General features: G+C 41.1%; 2 protein-coding genes across 5 annotated transcripts in view; both read left to right on the forward strand.

Moving 5' to 3' along the window:
- nol6 (nucleolar protein 6 (RNA-associated)) overlaps positions 1 to 14420 on the forward strand; it is a 342540-nt gene extending 328120 nt beyond the window's left edge. Inside the window, exon 27 of the transcript XR_010017339.1 lies at positions 14408 to 14420. The gene's annotated coding sequence lies outside the window, so the exon portion shown is untranslated. The remainder of the gene's footprint in view (positions 1 to 14407) is intronic.
- The window catches only part of kiaa1328 (KIAA1328 ortholog), a 150149-nt gene that overhangs the window by 26365 nt on the left and 101309 nt on the right, over positions 1 to 22475 (forward strand). For all 4 annotated transcript variants that reach the window (XM_063042769.1, XM_063042770.1, XM_063042767.1 and 1 more), the window contains one exon: positions 10843 to 10961. In XM_063042769.1, coding sequence (XP_062898839.1) covers positions 10843 to 10961 — 119 coding nt within the window. The remainder of the gene's footprint in view (positions 1 to 10842; positions 10962 to 22475) is intronic.

The raw sequence follows: 22475 nt of genomic DNA on the forward strand, positions 1-22475 counted from the left end.
GGTTAATGGTAAGGCACAGAGGAGTGCAGTGGAACAGAGGGATCTGGGAATACAGATACAAAATTCCCTAAAAGTGTCGTCACAGGTAGATAGGGTCGTAAAGAGAACTTTTGGTACATTGGCCTTTATTAATCGAAGTATTGAGTATAAGAGCTGGAATGTTATGATGAGGTTGTATAAGGCATTGGTGAGGCCGAATCTGGAGTATTGTGTTCAGTTTTGGTCACCAAATTACAGGAAGGATATAAATAAGGTTGAAAGAGTGCAGAGAAGGTTTACAAGGATGTTGCCGGGACTTGAGAAACTCAGTTACAGAGAAAGGTTGAATAGGTTAGGACTTTATTCCCTGGAGCGTAGAAGAATGAGGGGAGATTTGATAGAGGTATATAAAATTATGATGGGTATAGATAGAGTGAATGCAAGCAGGCTTTTTCCACTTAGGCAAGGGGAGAAAAAAACCAGAGGACATGGGTTAAGGGTGAGGGGGGAAAAGTTTAAAGGGAACATTAGGGGGGCTTCTTCACACAGAGAGTGGTGGGAGTTTGGAATGAGCTGCCAGACGAGGTGGTAAATGCGGGTTCTTTTTTAACATTTAAGAATAAATTGGACAGATACATGGATGGGAGATGTATGGAGGGATATGGTCCGTGTGCAGGTCAGTGGGACTAGGCAGAAAATGGTTCGGCACAGCCAAGAAGGGCCAAAGGGCCTGTTTCTGTGCTGTAGTTTCTATGGTTCTATGGTACACCATATACAACTTGAGGTCAATCTGCTGGAAAAACTCTGAAGGTTAAACAGCATTGGTGGGAGGAAAGAAAATTGAAAATATTTTGGGTCAAAACTCTACATCAGGACTGAGTGGAGAGGTGCTCACCCCTCCATACCTGTCCTTTCGTCTGCAATGGCCATCCTGAACTCGCAGTCAACTTCTCTCCCCATTCCCACACTGACCTGTCCATTCTTAGCCTTCTCTACTGCTAGGATGCAGCCTGATGCAAACTGTAGGAGCAACTCCTATATTCCAGGTTTTATACACACATTTTAATTCCACATCCCATTCCCATTCTGACATGTCTATCCACGGCCTCCTCTACTGTAAAGATGAAGCCACACTCAGGTTGGAGGAACAACACCTTACATTCCGCCTGGGTAGCCTCCAACCTGATGGTATGAACATCGACTTCTCTAACTTCCGCTAAGGCCCCACCTCCCCCTCGTACCCCATCTGTTACTTATTTTTATGCACACATTCTTCCTTCCCTCTCCTTTTTCTCCCTCTGTCCCTCTGAATATACCTCTTGCCCATCCTCTGGGTCCCCCCCCCCCTTGTCTTTCTTCCCGGACCTCCTGTCCCATGATCCTCTCGTATCCCCTTTTGCCTATCACCTGTCCAGCTCTTGGCTCTATCCCTCCCCCTCCTGTCTTCTCCTATCATTTTGGATCTCCCCCTCCCCCTCCAACTTCCAAATCCCTTACTCACTCTTCCTTCAGTTAGTCCTGATGAAGGGTCTCGGCCTGAAACGTCGGCTGCACCTCTTCCTACAGATGCTGCCTGGCCTGCTGCGTTCACCAGCAACTTTGATGTGTGTTCCTATATTCCACTTGGGTTGTCTATAACACAAGATTAAAGATTGTTTGTTTATTGTCATTTTCTAGTATGTGAGTGTTGATATCAACGTGTGTAATGATCTTGAAGTGTTGGCTAACCTTTATCAATGATCAGACTGACACAGCTTCATTAATTCAAAGCAACAGTTAAGATATGAAGCTGTTATGTTTCTTGGTGTCCCTCATCCAGTTAGATTGTATTGTTAATCTGTAGGATTGCAAAGCAAGATGTGTACTCAGTTATTCCAATGACCTCCATCATTGGAAAGCAAAGCAAGGTGGCTTGAAGGCAAAGAACAAAGATTATAAAATCTGAGTAGCAAGACCTGGGATGTGAGGGAAGCAGGGGAATGTTGGAGAGCACTAGTGACTGCAGAAAAAAATCAATTGGAGTCATATTCCCTACAATTGGGTGCTTCTGCATTTTGATGGAAGTAGCTGTCGGTGCAAGTTGCTAAGATGTAGGGAGTTGAACAAGTCTTCTGGTAAGGCTTAAAATACTGATGCATGTGCTACAAGAACAGTGATAGTGGAAGCACTGCAGAAAGCTAAAATAATAGAAATTTACTGTGTAAATGTAGGCCGTTCTGCACTTTCTATTCTATTCTCGTCAAATATGTAGTGATTTTAGATATCTGCTTTCTAGTGTTTGGTTATGATTCTTCAGATGCTTATTTGGGCACCTTTTTGAAAGTGAGGCTACGAATTGTCATTTCTTTGGAGAGCAAGTTTCCAGCCTCACTACTTTGTTAATGTTTTTGTTAATTCTTCTGTATATTTTGAGACTTTGGGTTGTTGGCCTGATACCTTAACCATGGTGTCACCACCATATAGTTGTTTAAGAAAAGAAGTAGATTAAACCAAGGGATTAATTTGCACTCACTTGGTAAACTATTAAAATCCATTTTAAGGGACAGTATTCATTTAAAATAAAGTATAGATTAATCAAAGGTAGGTTTTGTGAGAGGTTTGTGCTTGACTAATTTGATTGGATTCTGAGGTGATTGAGGTGGTGTATTAATAATTGAGAGTTTGGAAAACAGGCTGGTTTTTTTTAAAGCAAAACCCATCTAATCGGAGGGATGGGGTCAGGCAGTGGAAGATTACTTCAGTGACAGAATGCAAAGATTGATTTATTTTGTGATTGAATTTCTGTTATTGATAGGGTTCCATGCAGCTTGGATGTAATAGATATAGTTAGCAAGTTTGCGAACATTACATGTTCAAGTGGTTGAGTTGAAGTTGTGTAAGACATTGATGAAGCCTAATTTGGAGTATTGTGTGCTGTTTTGGTCACCTATCTACAGGAAACATGTAAACAAGGTTGAAAGAGTACAGAGAAAATTCACAAGGATGTTGTTGGGTCTGGAGGAGCTGAGTTATGAGGAAAGATTGAATAGCTTAGGACTATATTCTTTAGATCATAGAAGATTTGAAAAAGGTATACAAAATTGATGGGTATAGAATAGGGTAAATGCAAGCAGGCTTTTTCCACTGAGGTTGAGTGGAACTACCACCGGGATCATGGGTTAAGGGTGAAACGTTTTAAGGGGAACATGAGGGGAAACTTCTTCATTCAGAGGTTCGTGAGAGTGTGGAATGAGCTGCTAGCACAAGTGATGCCTGTGAGCTTGAGTTCAATGTTTAAGAGAAGTTCGGATAGCTACATGGATAGTAGAAATATCAAGGGCCATGGTACTGGTGCAGGTTGATGGGAGTAGGCAGTTTAAATAGTTTCAGCATGGACTAAATGGGCTGAAGGGCCTGTTTCTGTGCTGTACTTTTCTATGCCTATATGAGTCTGTTTTGTAGTTGCAGCGAGTTGGAAAGATTCAGACTGCAGTAAGATGTAGGTGTTCTGGTCATCTGGGTAAGGAAAATGATGTGTATAATCTCATCCAGGAAAGTGCAGGGTAGTGCAACCAGTCAGGGAACATATGGTAAGATATTGAGTAGTGAAAGAGCAGAAAAATCATGGTGCTTAAACATACCAGGGCAGACAGGAGGAAGTTTGAAAATGCTTATGGCTTTCCATTTTCAGTTGGAGGATAAATTGCTAGTGCAAAATTGTGTAATAAGGCCACAGTTTGATCATTGTCACCAGATTACAGGAACATGAGAAGAGAGTGCAGAGAAGGTTTACAAAGATGTTGTCAGCATTGATAAATTGAAGCTGAGGAAAATAGGATAAACTGACATTATTTTCTTTGGCAGAGGAGAATCTTGATTTGTAAGGTATCATTTAGATAATTATCAATTTTTTTTTTCATTTATTCATATTCTGGGGCTATTCATATTCATTGTTGGTGAGGCCAGTATTTATTGCCTGTCCCTAAATATCCTTGTAAAGGTGTGTTGAGTTGCCACTTAAACTGCTACAGTCCTCCTGTTGCCATTGGTAGGGATTTCCAGTGTTTAAACCCAATGACAGGGAATGAATGTGATTATATTTTCAAATTATGAAGTGCAAACCTACTGGTGGCGATATTCCCATTTGTTTTGGTGGGAGAGAGAGGTCTGAGAGGAGTGTTCTCAGTAGCCTAGGCAAATAACCACAGCACATCTTATCAGTAGTACCCAAATCACTTGCTGTGTACTGGTGATGGAGCAAATTAATGTTTAGAATGGGGATGTGTTTTCTTGAGAGTTGTTGGCACTATAGTCATCCAGATAAGTACAAGCATTCCATCATCTTCCTGACTTGCATCCAGTAGATGTATTGAATAAAAATACCCTACTTCTCTTAGACCAGTAAAACACTTGGGGGGGGGGGTGGTTGTAGGTGTTACATATAAGATAACTAATTGAAAGATTAGAGAGGAGGTTACATAATTCTTTATGTCTGGAGGTTAACAGGGTCCGGAACTCACAACAGGAAAAATGTTAGAGGCAGAAACCCATCACAATTGGACAGCACTTGAAGAGTCAGGGCTATATCTTGGTTCAAGAAGATAGAATTTGGCTGGTAGCTGTTTGTTTTTTTTAGTTAGATATTTGACTATATTTCACATGTTGTATTTCTTAAGATGTAGAATGTGGGCATTCATCCCATTGCGTCTGTGTTTGCTCCTGGAACAATCCCATTCTTCACTTACTATTGTCACATTTTCATATAGTGAAAAGCTGGTTTTGCTTACTGTTTATACAGATCAAATCATTACATTGTTTTCAGTTAGAACAAGGTTTTTTTTTAAAAAAAGCAATGCAGAATGAAGTGTAAAAGGTTTTGAAAAAGTGCTGTGCAGATAAACAAAGTGAAAGATCATAATGAGATAGATTGTGAGGCCAAGAGTCCATTTTATTGTTCGAGATTCAGATTCAAGATGCTCTAATGTCATTTCTAGTACACAAGTGTAAAGGAGTACAAAGTAGTTGTTACTCTGGATCCAATGTAGTACAAAAAAACACTAAGATAAAGAACACAGTAATAAAAAAAAACACACCAAGTATAAATACATAAGATAGCTTGTAGACATTGGCATGTCCATAAACTGACGCTGGGCACAGGAGTGTCTATACATGAGGTGGCTGACAGGAAATGATACAGTAGTGGTGGAGGAGTGGGTTAGTGGGTGCAGGTGTTGATCAGCCTTGCCGCTTGGGAGAAGTAACTTTTTGAGGCTAGTAGTCCCGGTGTGGATGCTACATAGCCCCCTCCCTAATGGGAATGGGGCAAACAGTTCATGGGCAGGCTGGCTGGTATCCTTCACGATGTTACAGGCCCTTTTCTGGCACATCTCTGTATATATCTGCCCTTGATAGCAAATAGGCCATCAAGCAGTTTTACCTATTTGTGTCTTACCTATTCTCCATTAGATGCCTATCAGTTTCCATTGACTCCTCCATCACCCTAACTTACAGGAGCTAATTAACCTAACAATCAGCATATTTTCAGTATTTGACCAAAACAAAGATGAAGTTTATGTGATCACTCTAGAATCCAAGCACCCGAGTTCAGGATTAAACTTCTATAGGTGTACTGTGGAGAGCATTCTGACACGCTGTAACACTGTCTGGTATTTGGGGGGGGGGAGGGGGGTTACTGCACAGGACCGAAAGAAGCTGCGGAGGGTTGTAAGCCTACTCAGCTCCATCTTGGGTACTAGCCTACGAAGTACCCAAGACATCTTCAGGGAGCGGTGTCTCAGAAAGGTAGCATCTGTTATTAAGGACCTCCAGCACCCAGGGCATGCCCTTTTCTCACTGTTGCCATCAGGTAGGAGGTACAGAAGCCTGAAGGCACACACTCGGTGATTCAGGAACAGCTCCTTTCCTTCTGCCATCTGATTCCTAAATGGACATTGAACCCTTGAACACGACTTCACTTTATTTTAATATACAATACTTCTGTTTTTGTACATTTTTTAATCTATTCAATATACATGTACTGTAATTGGTTTATTTATTATTATTTTTTTTTCTCTTCTGTATTCTGTATTGCATTGAACTGCTGCTGCTGTTAACAAATTTTACGTCACATGCCGGTGATAATTTGATTCTGATTCTGAGTTGCTGGAGGTGTGTAGCAGTAGTGCTCCCTGCTGTGCTATTCAGTGTCCTAATAACTTTCCTCTGTGCTGGTCGGCTTCCTGTGATCCAAAATGTTGATGCATTTCATTTTCATGATTGTCAAAAGTTAATTAGACATTTCCTGAGTCATTCGGTGAGATCTGTAGAGGGCAGCAGTCACCATGATTTGCATTTTTGTACTTGAAGAGAAAACTTCTTTTTGTTTATGCATTTTTAGCTGGATTTACAAAGATTTTGTAAAATCTTTTGTAACATTGTGATTTTGTTTTCTAAATTAGATTTTGGAGCAAACATTGTGCTTTACTTTGCTTGAAACATTATTTCTAGGTCTAGGGAAATAGTGACTGGTCTACTGGTTATTTGTTCCCTTAATTTATGAATGTACAGTCAAGAAATTAATGTTGGCTGGTTAAGTGCTGCTTGGCAAAAGTGAGGAGATTGGCAGATTATTTTTGCAACAGCAGTAACCTTTGCTTGATCAATGAATTTTGACTGAGGTGATTATTTTCCGGTTACTTAAGGGACAAAGAAATGCAAAGTGTATGCTGCAGTGTCCTTGAAGTAAAATGGCTGTTTGGTTGCAGGAACAATAAATGGGTCTGTACGTTCAGCCACAAGCTTTGCAAAGAAACTAAAGTTGTTTGAGGACTTGTGGAATTAATGGTTGAGTTCAGTTCAGTTCTCATGAGTGAACTTTGACAGCTGACAAACGTCTAACTTTTCAAGTCAAATTGTCTTGTCAAAATGTTCTAAAATCACACCAGTTTGGAAGAAGTTGAACTTGTAAATTTTGTGTAACTTGCAAACCAATGATTTGTTTTCCGGGCTTCTGATTACAAGATATTGGTGCAGATCTTTTAGGCCGTACTGTTAGTGGGATTTGGAAGTTTCTATCTTGACTGAAAGTGAACAGCCCTGTTTCAGAGGGTTGTCTCACTCGTACACACCAAGGCAGTTAAAATTGTTTAGTTTTGTGCTCACTGATCTGTTTATGACCTTCCTGTGCTCACCTGAAAGGTTAAAAAATAAAGTGGATGGGAAAGATATTTTAGACAGTTTGGATCTTTAAAAAATTAAGCGACAGCATCTTTCAAAATTGATTTAATGAATATATAGACAGGTGTTGGGGTCCTTAATAATGGACAACGCCTTCCTGAGGCATTGCTCTTTGAATATGTCTTAGATACTACAGAGGCTAGTATCCAAGGTGGAACTGATGAATTTTAAAACTTTCTGTAGTTTTCAGTCCTGTGCTGTAGCGCCCCCCCCCCCCCCCATACCAGACTGTAATGCAGTCTGTCAGAGTGCTCTCCACGGTACATCTATATAAGTTTTCGAGTGTTTTAGGTGACAAGCCAAATCTCTTCAAACTCCTAATGAAATATAGTCACTGTCTTACCTTCTTTATAGCTGCATTGATATGTTGGGTCCTGGTTAGATCTTCAGAGATCTTGAAACCCAGGAACGAAATTGCTCACTCTCTCCACTTCTGATCCCTCTATAAGGATTGGTTTGTATTCCCTCATCTTAACCTTCCTGAAGTCCACAATCAACTCTTTTGTCTTACTGATATTAAGTGCAAGGTTGTTGCTGCGACACCACTCAACTAGCTGGTATATCTCGCTCCCGTACGCCCTCTCATCTCCATTTGAGATTCTACCAACAATGGTTGTATCATCAGCAAATTATATCTGGCATTTGAGCTTTACCTCTCCACACAGTCATGGTATAGAGGGAGTAGAGCAGTGGGTTAAGCCCACACCTCTGAGGTGCTCCAGTGTTGTTCGTCAGTGAGGAGGAGATATTATCACCAATCCGCACAGATTGTGGTCTACTAGTTAGGGAGTTGAAGGTCCAATTGCAGGGGGAGGTACAGAGGCCCAGGTTCTGTAGCTTATTGATCAGCACTGTGGGAATAATTGTGTTAAGTACTGAGCAGAGTCAATGAACAGCATCCTGACATGGGTGTTTGTATTGTCCAAGTGATCTAAGGCTGTCTGAAGAGCCACTGAGATTGCATCTGCCATTGACCTATAGTGGTGATAGGCAAAATGTAGGGGGTCCAGGTCCTTGCTGAGGCAGGAGTTCATTCTTGTCATAACCAACTTCTCAAAGCATTTCTTCACCGTAGATGTGAGTGCTATTGAGCCGATTGTACTTAAAGATATTAAGTCCCTATGGTCTGAATTCTTTTAGCCAATTCCTCAAATCCTCCACTAAGCTGTAAGAGCTTAAACTATGCATGGACCAAATTTATTGTTATCCACCTTTAGATCAATGACTTTTTTGCTGTTTTTGCACTTACCTGTCTATCTCTCTTTTATATATAATACTGTACAAAAGTCTTGGGCACATGTATAGATTCAGATAGCTAGGTTGCCTAAGACCTTTGCACAGTACTATACGAGTCACGGATTAAAGGAAAATTAGAATACCGGTACAACGTCAAAGGAGGTGGTAAAGGAACACTTAATGGAAGGGATCTGAAGACAATTGGCTTCAGTAGTTCTCTTATAGGTGTGTTCTGGAACTGTGATAGTTGACCTCTGTCAACTGTAATCACCTTCCTTCATTCTGTGTATGACTCTGCCACTATAGAATTTCCCCCCAGTGGCTTATTGATTTCTCATTTACTGGGGCACTTTGATTCCATGCTTGGTGGAATGTTTCCTACTGTCAACAACCATATCTGTCACTTGGAAGTTGTTCTCCTTGCACATGTTTGTACGGTGGCTGTATAAGATCTGGAGCTGGTGGATCTGTTGGACTTGGAGAGCCCGTGTGAAAGTATTGCTTGTGCTGATGAAGGAAATCAAGATTGATGGGTCCTTTAGTTGGTGAGATTGTGTTCATCCTAATTTTTGTGGACAGATATGAGGAGTTTTTCACTCTGGATAGAGTATTGCAGTTCATCTCTGATTGTGACTATTAAGGGAGCAGAATTCTCAGCACGACAGTCACCACTTTGTTGGAGTCCATTGTGTTAAGTCAGCTTGATCATTTCTTGACATGGATAGGAGATGTTTAGAGGGCAGTGGGCAACTAGTCAGCATGCATGAGATGGGCTGAAGGATCTGTTTCTGTGCTGTATGACCATTTGCAGGACAACCATTTTAACTTTATGAAATCATGCTGACAGAATCTGCTTATACTTCTCAGCATTGTGGATTCCATTAATTTTGAACTGCAGGGAACCTCTGCAGTGTTTTACTGTTGGCTACAGACTCTCATCCATGTAGTGTTGTCCAGTTCTTCTATGGACAAATTGCCTTCTGTTTGAGCCAAAAATCTCAAATTTTGACGTGTCAGAAGAGTACTTGCGGCCATTCAGCACCCCAGTCTTCTGAGCAGGTAAGTCCGGCTTTGCTTCCACTTCAGAGGAATGGCTTTTTGCCAGCAACTCTTCCACGAAGATCACTTCTGATGAGACTTCTCCGAACTGCAGAAGGGTGTACTTGGATTCCTGTGGTTTATGTGAGTTCAGAGCTGATAGTGCTGAACTACTTCAGTTTCTGAAGGGACATCAGTTCGGTGTATCTCTTGTCTGCTGCACTCAGTTCCTGAGACCAACCACTGTGTTTCTGGTGATTAACCTTGCCCATTTCTTTGTCCTGCTTCAGAAGAGCTCAGATAGCACATCTTGAAACTTCTGTCTGCCACACAAATTCTGCTTTGGAGAGACCTTACTGATGGAGGATGTTGCTATGCTCAATCTGGCCATGGTGTAAGAATTGTTGATTTGAAGATTAAACTGTCACATCTGCCACATCCTCACCTTTGGTTGGTACACCAAGTTTGATACCTTCTACACCCCTTTCTGTTAATCAATTTAGTTCATTCAGGTGATTATTGTGATAAATCATTAGCACCTGTTTGCTCTCTTTGTTTAATCATAATCTGGGCTATATATCTACAAAGTAATCAAGTTTTTATTTGAAAAGTGGAATGTTTCTTAATATGTTACTTCCCATGATGGAATATTAAAAAAAATCTTTTAACATTTATTTTTCTGGACAATGATTGTTTGGTAATCTAAAATTTTGTGTGTTGTTTGAAAATCTAAAATTTGCTCTTTTCCACTGACACACTAATGCAGAAGATAAAATAATAAACATCTAAAACAAAATTTATATACAAAAAACTAGGGTGCCTAAGACTTTTGCACAATACTGTAAATGCTGTTTAATAGCATCCTGGGAATTCCTTTGATGCCCATTAGTTACCTTTTTTGCTCTCATTATATAAGTCAACTTGGGCACAATTTCTGATCTGCTACTGCCATTGTGAAAGAATTCATTTATCTTCTAGCCCAGTTAATTCTTGTTTATTTGAACTTTCTCAAGGAGCCATATGCTGTGTATTTGCAGGTTTAATCAAAATGTGAAATAATGCAACATTCACCCTTTTCTTGGTTAGTTTTTTTTTCTTTAAACTTATCCAATGTTGGAAATGAAGTGTAGAAGAAATTATGTTTTAAGTTGGATAAAATTCCCTGTAGGTATCTGTAATTTGTTCATTTGGCAAGTTGTAATATAATTTGCAAAACCATTTAATGATGGATAAAGCATTTGTTCTTTAAGAGCTTTTCGCTTTCATGAGAAAAATTGTTTCTCTGTAATGTTTCATCATGAAATTGCATTCAGTAAATTTTTCATTGCTTTATTTTCCCTTCTATTATGTGGTTTTCTTTGACTTGCATTATACCCTTGCAGCAGCAGTATAAAAAATGCCAGGAACTATTGACTGTTTACCAGAATTATTTGTCTGAACAGAAAGAGAAACTGAATCAGTCATTGCGTGACTGCAACAATGGTAAACTGGAGGTAAGGCACAAATTTTCCAATTCAGTGTGCTGGAAATTTTCTGGGCAGTAGAGAGAATAGCTATAGATGTGACAGAGATATAAGTGAATGAGGGAAGAGGGATGGGTTTGCTTTTTTGATAAAGGAGGACTTAACAGCCGTTTTTAGAGATGATGTTCTTTGGAGATGGTCCACTCAGGTGGTATGTGAAACATAGAAACAAAAGGGCTACTCTAGTGGGACTATATTACAGACTCCCTCCCCATCCCAATAGTGGGACATATGAGGAGAAACTGGCTGGAGAAATAGATCAAAGAATAATAAGGTCATATTAGTGGGAGATTTTAATTTCCCTGGTATTGACTGGACCACCCAGGGCTTGGATGGAATGAAATTTGTGAAAGTTGTCCAGGAACATTTTCATGGAGCCTCATTTGGGAGGTGAAGAAGTAGTTCTCCATTTAATAAATAAGGTAACTGAAGTGGCAATCAGGGAGCATTTTGCTTCTAGTGATCATAATTCCATTAGTTTAATAATAGTGATGGAAAAAGATAGGACAGGCCCACAGGTTAGGTATTAAGCTGGAGCAGGGCTAATTTTGGGGGAATTAGGTAGGATCAAGTAAAGATCAATTGTGAGACAATGTTTGAAGGGTAACGAATGAATGGCAAGTGAGAAGCTTTTTAAGAGTGTGATATCAAGAGCCCAAGGTGGAACATTCCTGTTAGGGTGAAGGGTAAACCTGGCAAGTTTAGTGAACTCTGACAAGAAATATTGAGGCCCTAGTCAAGAAAAAGAAATGTGCATTGGGCTTCGGAGGTTGGGGAATGAGTGAATTTATTGAGGATTATTTTTTTAAAAAAATTAAGAATACCGTATACTTGAGGGAAATCAAAGGTCAAAGAAAAGGTATCAGATAGATCTGGCAGGTAAGGTGAAGGAAAATCCCAAAAGGTACTAGAACTGCAATAAGAGTATAGTTCAACAAAAGCATAGTTCATTGAAAGCTGTGTGACAGTGGTGAAGTTGTTGTTCAGCATGCTGGTCATCTACAGTTAGGGCATTGAGTACAGGAGTTGGGATTTTATTTTACAGTTGTCTTAAGTTGATGATTAGATTGCACCTGGAGTTCTTTTTGGTCACCCTGTTATCGAAAGATATAGCTAAACTGGAGAGAGTGCAGAAAAGATTTGAGGATGTTGCCAGAACTACAAGGCCTGAGTAATAGGAAGATGTTGGCTGGACGAGGTCTTTATTGAGTTCAATTTGTTTAATTGCCATTCAATTGTACATGAATACAGCAAAATGAGACAGCAATACACATCAAAGTTGCTGGTGAACGCAGCAGGCCAGGCAGCATCTCTAGGAAGAGGTACAGTCGACGTTTCAGGCCGAGACCCTTCGTCAGGACTAACGGAAGAAAGAGCTAGTGAGAGATTTAAAAGTGGGAAGGGGAGGGGGAGATCCGAAATGATAGAAGACAGAAGGGGGAGGGATGGAGCCAAGAGCTGGACAGGTGATTGGCAAAAGGGGTACGAGAGGATCATGGGACAGGAGGCCCAGGGAGAAGGAAAAGGGGGGGGGAAGGGGAGGGGAGGGGGGGAGGGTAGGGGAGGGGGGAGGGTAGGGGAGGGGAGGGGAGGGAGAGAGAGAGAGGGAGGGAGAGAGAGAGAGGGAGAGAGAGAGATATATATAACGGATGGGGTACGAGGGGAAGGTGGGTATTAGTGGAGGTTAGAGAAGTTGATGTTCATGCCATCAGGTTGGAGGCTACCCAGACGGAATATAAGGTGTTGTTCCTCCAACCTGAGTGTGGCTTCATCTTTACAGTAGAGGAGGTTGTGGATAGACATGTCAGAATGGGAATGGGATGTGGAATTAAAATGTGTGGCCACTGGGAGATCCTGCTTTCTCTGGCGGACAGAGCGTAGGTGTTCAGCAAAATGATCTCCCAGTCTGTGTCAGGTCTCGCCAATATATAGAAGGCCACATCAGGAGCACCGGACGCAGTATATCACCCTAGCCGACTCACAGGTGAAGTGTCGCCTCACCTGGAAGGACTGTCTGGGGCCCTGAATGGTGGTAAGGGAGGAAGTGTAAGGGCATGTGTAGCACTTGTTCCGCTTACAAGGATAAGTGCCAGGATGGAGATCAGTGGGGAGGGATGGGGGGGACGAATGGACAAGGGAGTCGCATAGGGAGCGATCCTTGTGGAAAGCAGAGGGGGGGGGGAATGGAAAGATGTGCTTAGTGGCGGGATCCCGTTGGAGGTGGTGGAAATTACGGAGAATAATATGTTGGACCCGGAGGCTGGCGGGGTGGTAGGTAAGGACCAGGGGGACCCTATTCCTAGTGGGGTGTCGGGAGGATGGAGTGAGAGCAGATGGGCGTGAAATGGGGGAGATGCGTTTGAGAGCAGAGTTGATGGTGGAGGAAGGGAAGCCCCTTCCTTTTATTTATATATATATATATATATATATATATATATATAAAAAAAAAAGACATCGCCCTCGTCCTGGAATGAAAAGCCTCATCCTGAGAACAGATGCGGTGGAGATGGAGGAATTGCGAGAAGGGGATGGCATTTTTGCAAGAGACAGGGTGAGAAGAGGAATAGTCCAGATAGCTGTGAGAGTCAGTAGGCTTATAGTAGACATCAGTAGATAAGCTGTCTCCAGAGGTAGAGACAGAAAGATCTAGAAAGGGGAGGGAGGTGTCGGAAATGGACCAGGTAAACTTGAGGGCAGGGTGAAAGTTAATAAAGTCAACGAGCTCTGCATGCGTGCAGGAAGCAGCGCCAATGCAGTTGTCGATGTAGCGAAGGAAAAGTGGGGGACAGATGCCAGAATAGGTATCTACAGAATTTTCAGGATGAGGATTCTATACCCCTTGCCCATCTTCTGGGCTTTTTTTCTCCCCCCTTCCCCCTTTTCCTTCTCACCGGACCTCCTGTCCCATGATCCTCTCGTATCCCCTTTTGCCAATCACCTGTCCAGCTCTTGGCTCCATCCCTCCCCCTCCTGTATTCTCCTATCATTTTGGATCTCCCCCTCCCCCTCCTACTTTCAAATCTCTTAGTAGCTCTTCCTTCAGTTAGTCCTGACGAAGGGTCTCAGCCTGAAACGTCGACTGTACCTCTTCCTAGAGATGCTGCCTGGCCTGCTGCGTTCACCAGCAACTTTTATGTGTGTTGCTTGAATTTCCAGCATCTGCAGAATTCCTCGTGTTTGCGTTTTTAAAATGAGACAGCGTTACTTTGGGGCCAAGGTAAAAACCATAAGGGGTGATCTTGTAGAAATGCTTAAAATTATAAGTGGTTTAGGTAAGGTGGATGGTAACAGTCTTTTCCTCGGGTAGAAGAGACCAAAACTAGGGTGCAGAGGTTTAGCGTGATAGGGGAAAGATTTAAAATGGACCTGAGGTGGTGTGTATGTGGAATGAACTGCCAGAAGGGCTGGTTGAGGCAGGTAAAATATTATCATTTAAGAAGCATTTGGATAGGGGGCTTAAAGAGATAGGGGCCAAATGCAGAGAACTAGAACTAGTTTGGTGGGCACTGGTTGGTATGGAATGGTTGGACTGAAGAGCCTGTATCCATGCTATATTGCTGTATGAGTCTGTGACTTTAAGTGTGCATTGAGATATTTAAATATTGCAACCAGTAGAAAATACACTTTGATTCATTTCTTTTGTAACATGGATGAGCACTTTGCTTGAACACTTACTGGAATGAACTGACAACGATTAATACGGTAAACAGTTACTGGTTGATAAAATATGAAGTTCTACTCCGTCTTACTAGCAACTTGATTACACAACTTGCATTGAAAGGAGGGTTAGAATAGATGGTCTTCTATTGTTAACACAAAATATTCTCATTCCTGTTGGTAAAATAGAATTGATATCTGAATTGTTATTTGGAAATGTTGCTGCAACTAAATGCAATGAATGCTTCACACAAGATTTCATGACTTTGTAGCAAGTGTGGTGCACAGTTTTGCCTGTACCAGGAATGGCAGGAGAATTTTTCTTGAATGATGCTAAGGTAAAAGGAATGTGCAAAATGTTACAGAGAGTAGTGTTCATGTTCTAGCATGCTTCATTAAACTTGTTCTATAGTTTAAGGCTGCAAGACTTTTGTGTGCCATTTCAATGATGTAAGTTTAAGCATCTCCCTAACCATGAGAAAAATCACTCTGCCATAGGGTAGATATATTATTCTTCCTATATTGTGATGTGCTGCAAAGCAAATGTTGTTTGTTTTGTTATTCATTTCTTGAGATATGGGTGTCCTTTGTAAGGCTACATAATTGCCCATTTCTATATGCTGGATAAAGTAGCAGTGAGCATCCACTTTGAATCACCGCAATTGTCCTGCGAAGATACTCTTCCAGTGCTGTTGGGCTAGGTGTTCCAGCGAAGATGAAAGCATAGCATTGTGTTTAAGATTGGATCAAGCGCACCTTAGAAGGGAGTGCGGAGGTAATGATGTCCCTCTGTCCACTGCTCTTGTCTTAATTGCTGTTAGGTTCACAGGTTTAGAAGGTATCGGTATAGTCAGTACAATGCACACTATTCCTTCAATTAAATCTAAAAGCAATTTTTAAATAAAATTCAACTATAATATAAGGACTGTACATACAAGATTCCAGTCACATTTTCAAAAGCAGAGAAATAGAATAAGTTAATACTGGTTTATCCCATCAACAGGGAATATGCAGGTTGCTCAGTTTTTGTAAACTTTTTAGAATTGAAAAAAAATTTACTAAATCAGATACAGACTTTAATATAGCGTAGTTTTAATATAACATAAGGAGTTCTGTATGCAACTTGAATTTAAGAGGAATTGACCAGATGGTAGGGGATAGTTTAGTCATATGAAAACATAGAAAACAGCACAACTAGATAATTCTGTCTTTATAGCTTGTTCCACCATTTAACCTGTTCATAACAGTCATCTACTTCAGTACCCTGAACCTGTCTTCTTCCCATATCCCTTGTTGGCTCCGATGGATTTGGTTGTAGAGAACTTCAAAGGGTTAGCACCGTATGGGTGAAGAAATTTCTGTTGATGGCCTAAATGGCAAGTCCCACACTCTGAGGCTGTGATCCCTGAGTTTGGGATCTCTAGCCATTGGAAACCTTGTCTCTGTATCTGGACTATCTAGTCCATTTAAAATTTTGTAGGTGTCTCTGAAGATCATCTTCTTGCTCTTTTAAACTCTAATGTACATAATTGGCTCAATCACTTCTCATACATCAGTCTTGCCATCTCAGGAATTAAACTAAAATCCCTGGATTACAAGAGCATCCTCCTACAGTTAAGGAGACCAAATCTGCAAACACAACTTGAGATGCAGTCTGACCAATGAGTTTGTACAACTGCAGCAGGACATTCTTGCTCCTCTAATCAAAATTTTTAACAATAACGGACAATGTAAAGTTTGCCTTCCTAACTGCCTTCTGCACCCAAATTCTTGCTTACAGCAACCAATATTCAAGCACATTCATTGCATTTCCTCTCACTGTTCATGTAGAAGACTGTCTTCCAGTGTTTAGAATCAAAATGGGCAACCTCACATAAACTGCATATGCCAAGCATTTCTCCCACTTAACCAATTTTGTCTGAATCACATTGGAGTCTCCCAGGTCACATTTCCCTCCAAGCATTATGTAGTCTGCAAACTTGGAGATACTGTATTTACTTCTCATCTAAATCACTGAATGTATATTATGATGAACTGTGGCAGCTTGCTAGTCACTGCATGTCACCTGGAAAACAGATCTGCTTATTCCTCTTGTTTTTTCTGTCCTCCAGTCAAAGGGGTTATGGCAAATAATATAGCAGTACTAATATACTGACCAGACAATATGCACAAAGTATTAATGCCAGTAACTTTAATATTGAGTTAGATGAGGGAGTTTAAGAGATAAGTAAGATAAAGTTTGCTACGAGATTTTGTTGCCCCAAATTCTACTTCCACAAATGAGATGGATTTTTTTTATGACATGTTATAAAATTTAAAATGCATTGAAGTAAATTTAAAAATGTTTGGAGCATTTGGTGTCATTTGATGTTAGGAAAATGAGCATCCTTTCTGTAAGTTTATGATTTTCATATGTCTTTATACTTTCTTTATTTCCAGTATTCCATTTCTTTGCATTGCAAAACATTCATTCCAAAATAGTGTATTTTTTGATATGGCTTTTTAAAATTCCTGCTGGCCACTATTACAACAACTTTAATATCTGCTGTATTATGCAAATCCATCCTTCACTCAGAATTAGAATCAGATTTATTATCACTGATGTATGAAATGAAATTTGTTGATTTGCAGCAGCAGTACAATGAATAGACACAAAAACCTATAAATTTCAAATAAATAGTTTTTAAAAAAAACTAACAAGCCATTGAAAAAGGGTCTAGTGCTTTCCCAGCGTATATGTCAAATACTCTTCTCAGGCTTCCAGCTGGGTACATAGGTATCGACTTTTAACCAATGTTTCGATGACAAACACTGCCATCTTCATCAGGGATGACGCTTAGGCATGTCTACCACCTGTCATCTGTCCCTTCTGATTGGTTAGTACTCATCCAATCAGGTTTCCGTTCTTCTACTTTGTTTACTATCGAACTCCAGCTCTGACTTAGAGTGAGACCTTCATCTTTGTTAGAATTTTTTTTTTCTCTAGTTTTATTTCAATGGCTTCCTTTACGGCGGTCCCAAAAACAATTGGCGCAGCACGGTAGTTTTGTGCTGTCAAAGTCACTCCTATGGTCATTACGAGTGCAATGTTCTGCTACTGCTGATTTCTCTGGGTAACCCAAATGGACACACCTCCTGTGCTCTTTGATGCAGGTTTCTACCGTGCATCCCGTCTGGCTGATGTATGCTGCTCCACATTCACAGGGAATCTTGTAAATGCCAGCTGTCTTGAGTCCCAGGTCATCTTTGACCCACATAAGCTGTGACTTGAGCTTCCTTATGGCTTTGTGGGTGGTATTAATCCAGTATTTCTTCAGGATCCTGGCAATCCTTCCAGAAACCATGGAAGTATAGTGAAGACTGTTCCTCCTTGTTGTTAGGTTTCTTGGTTTTTCTGTTGGCGCTATTTTTAAGGGCCCAATTGACTTCCTTCACTCCCACATCATGAAGACCCTGGAAAGTCTTGTTCTGGAGCTGCTCCGGCCTATGGTGAGGCCACACTTAGATCCCCTCCAGTTCACCTACCAGCCCTGACTAGGAGTTGAGGATGCCATCGTCTTCCTGCTGAACCGTGTCTACGCCCACCTGGACAAGCCAGCGAGCACTGTGAGGGTCATGTTTTTTGACTTCGCCAGTGTGTTCAACACCATCCGCCCTGCTCTGCTGGGGGAGAAGCTGACAGCGATGCAGGTGGTTGCTTCCCTGGTATCATGGATTCTTGATTACCTGACTGGCAGACCACAGTACATGTGCTTGCAACACTGTGTGTCCGACAGAGTGATCAGCAGCACTGGGGCTCCACAGGGGACTGTCTTGTCTCCCTTTCTCTTCACCATTTACACCTCGGACTTCAACTACTGCACAGAGTCTTGTCATCTTCAGAAGTTTTCTGATGACTCTGCCATAGTTGGATGCATCAGCAAGGGAGATGAGGCTGAGTACAGGGCTACGGTAGGAAACTTTGTCACATGGTGTGAGCAGAATTATCTGCAGCTTAATGTGAAAAAGACTAAGGAGCTGGTGGTAGACCTGAGGAGAGCTAAGGTACCAGTGACCCCTGTTTCTATCCAGGGGGTCAGTGTGGACACGGTGGATGATTACAAATTCCTGGGGATATGAATTGACAATAAACTGGACTGGTCAAAGAACACTGAGGCTGTCTACAAGAAGGGTCAGAGCCGTCTCTATTTCCTGAGGAGACTGAGGTCCTTTAACATCTGCCGGACGATGCTGAGGATGTTCTATGAGTCTGTGGTGGCCAGTGCTATCATGTTTGTTGTTGTGTGCTGGGGCAGCAGGCTGAAGGTGGCAGACACCAACAGAATCAACAAACTCATTCGTAAGGCCAGTGATGTTGTGAGGATGGAACTGGACTCTCTCACGGTGGTATCTGAAAAGAGGATGCTGTCCAAGTTGCATGCCATCTTGGTCAATGTCTCCCATCCACTACATAATGTACTGGGTGGGCACAGGAGTACATTCAGCCAGAGACTCATTCCACCGAGATGTAGCACTGAGCATCATAGGAAGTCATTCCTGCCTGTGGCCATCAAACTTTACAACTCCTCCCCTGGAGGGTCAGACATCCTGAGCCAATAGGCTGGTCCTGGATTGATTTCATAATTTACTGGCATAATTTACATAATACTATTTAACTATTTATGGTTCTATTACTATTTATTATTTATGGAGCAACTGTAATGAAAACCAATTTCCCCCCAGGATTAATAAAGTATGACTATGATTATAGTCATGCTGTAGGAATATCATCCGTAATCGTCTTATTTCTTCATGGAGACTCCTGGGGTCTGAAATAGTTTTCACACAGTTAATGAAGGTAGAAAGAACCACTCTACGTTGGGAGGTGTGATGGTAGCTGTTAATGTTGATGTATGTCTACATGAGTGCATTTGCAATAGACGCCATGCCTGAGGCTACCCACTTGTTTCCGTCATATTAGAACGTCCAGGAATGGGAGACAATCATTCTTTGCCATCTCCATCGTTAATTGATTGTTTGGATGTATGCAGTTGAGGTAGGAAAAACCAGGAAACCTACAACAAGGAAGAGCTCATTGCTACTGCCTGTCTTCCCTATATTTCCACAGTTTCTGGAAGGTCCACCAGGATCCTGAAGAAGTACCGAATTAATACAATCCACAAATCCATAAGGATGCTCAAATCACAGATTACGCAGGTCAAAGAGGACCTGGGACTCAGGACGGCTGGCATTTACAGGATTTCCTGTGAATATGGAGCAGTGTATATCGGCCAGAAAGGGCAGATGGTGGAAACCCGCATGAAGGAGCACGGAGGTGTATCTGTTTGGGTTACCCAGAGGAATGGGTGGTAGCAGAACATTGTATTCACAATGGCCATAGGATTGACTTTGGCACAAAACTACTGTGCTGTGCAATTGGGTTTAGGGACCGCCAGGTGAAGAAAGCTATTGAAATAAAACTGGAGAAAAAGAATTTTAACAAAGACTTAAGGTCTCAATCTAAATAAGAACTGGAATTTGACTGTAAGCAACTTGGGACAGCAGAAATCTGATTGAATGAGGACTAACCGATCAGGAGAGATGGACGAAGGGGGTATACGTACCACCAGGCTAAACATGCCCAGGCATCATCCAAATGAAGATGGCAGAGTTTGTCATCGAAATGTTGGTTAAGATTGATACCTGGAAGCCAAAGAAGAGTTTATTTGTTAACAACGTAGTCTTTTCAGAAATTTGTTGGCCAAGGGAAAGTAGCTGTCACTAAATCATTAAGTATAGTTCTTCACATTTCTGAACCTCTCTGGTAGTAATGGGAAGAATTAGAATCAGGTTTATTATTACTGACATACTTGAAAATCTTCAAGAAGGTGACATCCATTATTAAGGACCTTCACCATGTGGGACATGGCCTTTCACGACATGTCTACTTCGCTCATGATGGTGAGAAGGGTTGTGCCCGTGATGAATCTGGGTGACCCTCTACAGCAGGGGTTCCCAACCTTTTTTTTAGGCTATGGACTCCTACCATTAACCAAGGGGTCCATGAACCTCAGGCTGCGAATCCCTGCTCTACAGCCTCTCATGATCCTGTGCATTGAGTTCTATACCAGGCAACCAGCAAGAATGTTCTTCACTGTACATGGATAGAAATTTGTAAGTCTTTGGAGACACATCAAATTTCTTCAAGCTATTAGCTGCTGTGATTCTTTTCTGATTGCATTGATATATTGGGCTCAGGAAAGATCCTCTGAGATGTAATGAAATATGCCAAAGAAATGATTGTGTTTTCCATATCACTGAGAAGAGGACTTAAAAGGGTAACTTGCGAGCATGCAGCTGTTGGTGATTGAGTTTGTCAGTTTTTGACTGGAACTGGGGAATGCTATCTCATCTGAGGTATCATTAGAATATCCTGCTGGTTTAGATACTTAGCCAAAAAAAATGGAAATATTTGGAACAAGGAATTAAACGAGTTTTGGGCAACTTTTAAGCCAATAGCAGTTTGATCATTTGTTACATTTGTGATGTGTTTGGTACAAAATAGCTGTTGTGTTGTCTGTAATTCAGTCCCTCTAAAGTAATTAAATCCACAAAGTAGTTTGATGCATTTTGGGGGTGGCCAGAGGAATGGTGTTGCAGCAACAACCTGCCTTTCATCGTTAATAAGATAAAAAAGCTGATTGTGGACTTCAGGAAGGGTAGACAAAGGAACACACACCAATCCTCACAGGGGATCAGAAGTGGAGAGAATGAGCAGCTTCAACTTCCTGGGTGTCAAGATCTCTGAGGATCTAACCTGGTCCCAACATATCGGTGTAGTTATAAAGAAGGCAAGACAGTTGCTATACTTTATGAAGAGTGTGAAGAGATTTGGCATGTCAACAAATATACTCAAAAACTTCTATAGTTGTACCGTAGAGAGCATTCTGACAGGCTGCATCACAGTCTGCTATGGAGGGGCTACTGCACAGGACCGAAAGAAGCTGCAGAAGGTTGTAAATCTAGTCAGCTGTATCTTGGGCACTAGCCTACAAAGTACCCGGGACATCTTCAGGGAGCAGTGTCTCAGAAAGGCAGCGTCCATTATTAAGGACTCCCAGCACCCAGGGCATGCCCTTTTCTCACTGTTACCATTAGGTAGGAAGTACAGAAGCCTGAAGGCACACACTCAGTGATTCAGGAACAGCTTCTTCCCCTCTGCTATTGGATTCCTAAATGGACATTGAAGCTTTGGACGCTACCTCCCTTTTTTAATATACAGTATTTCTGTTTTTGTACATTTTTAAAATCTATTCAATATACGTAATTGATTTGTTTTTTATGTTTTATTTTATTTATTTTTTTCTCTCTGCTAGATTATGTATTGCATTGAACAGCTGCTGCTAAGTTAACAAATTTCACGTCACATGCCGGTGATAATAAACCTGATTCTGAATATCATGCTACTTGTGGAAATTTGGTGAATTGATGCTCAGTACTTTGTTTGGCTCTTATTTAAGTTCTGAAATGTGTATCATTGGACAGGTGAGATTATAAGGATTTACATTGGTATTAATTTCTTTGCTGTTCACTTTATTTCTAATTTTAGCTGATGTCTGTGGATCTGTGTATAAAGAGTAATGTTACTGTAGACCATTCTTATTTTAAGTTTTAAAAGTACATATGACTTCAGTATTCCTTTATTTATGTATTCTATTTACCATATATTATTCCTGCTTTTGGGGCATTTTTAAGAGAATGAATTACTATTGAAGCATAGGATAATACCAAGGAATCTGTAACATCATTTAACATTTTACACCAGTTTTAATTACAACTCTGACAGTC

The sequence above is a fragment of the Mobula hypostoma genome, chromosome 3 (genome assembly GCF_963921235.1).
Source record: "Mobula hypostoma chromosome 3, sMobHyp1.1, whole genome shotgun sequence".
Lineage (NCBI taxonomy): Eukaryota > Metazoa > Chordata > Chondrichthyes > Myliobatiformes > Myliobatidae > Mobula > Mobula hypostoma.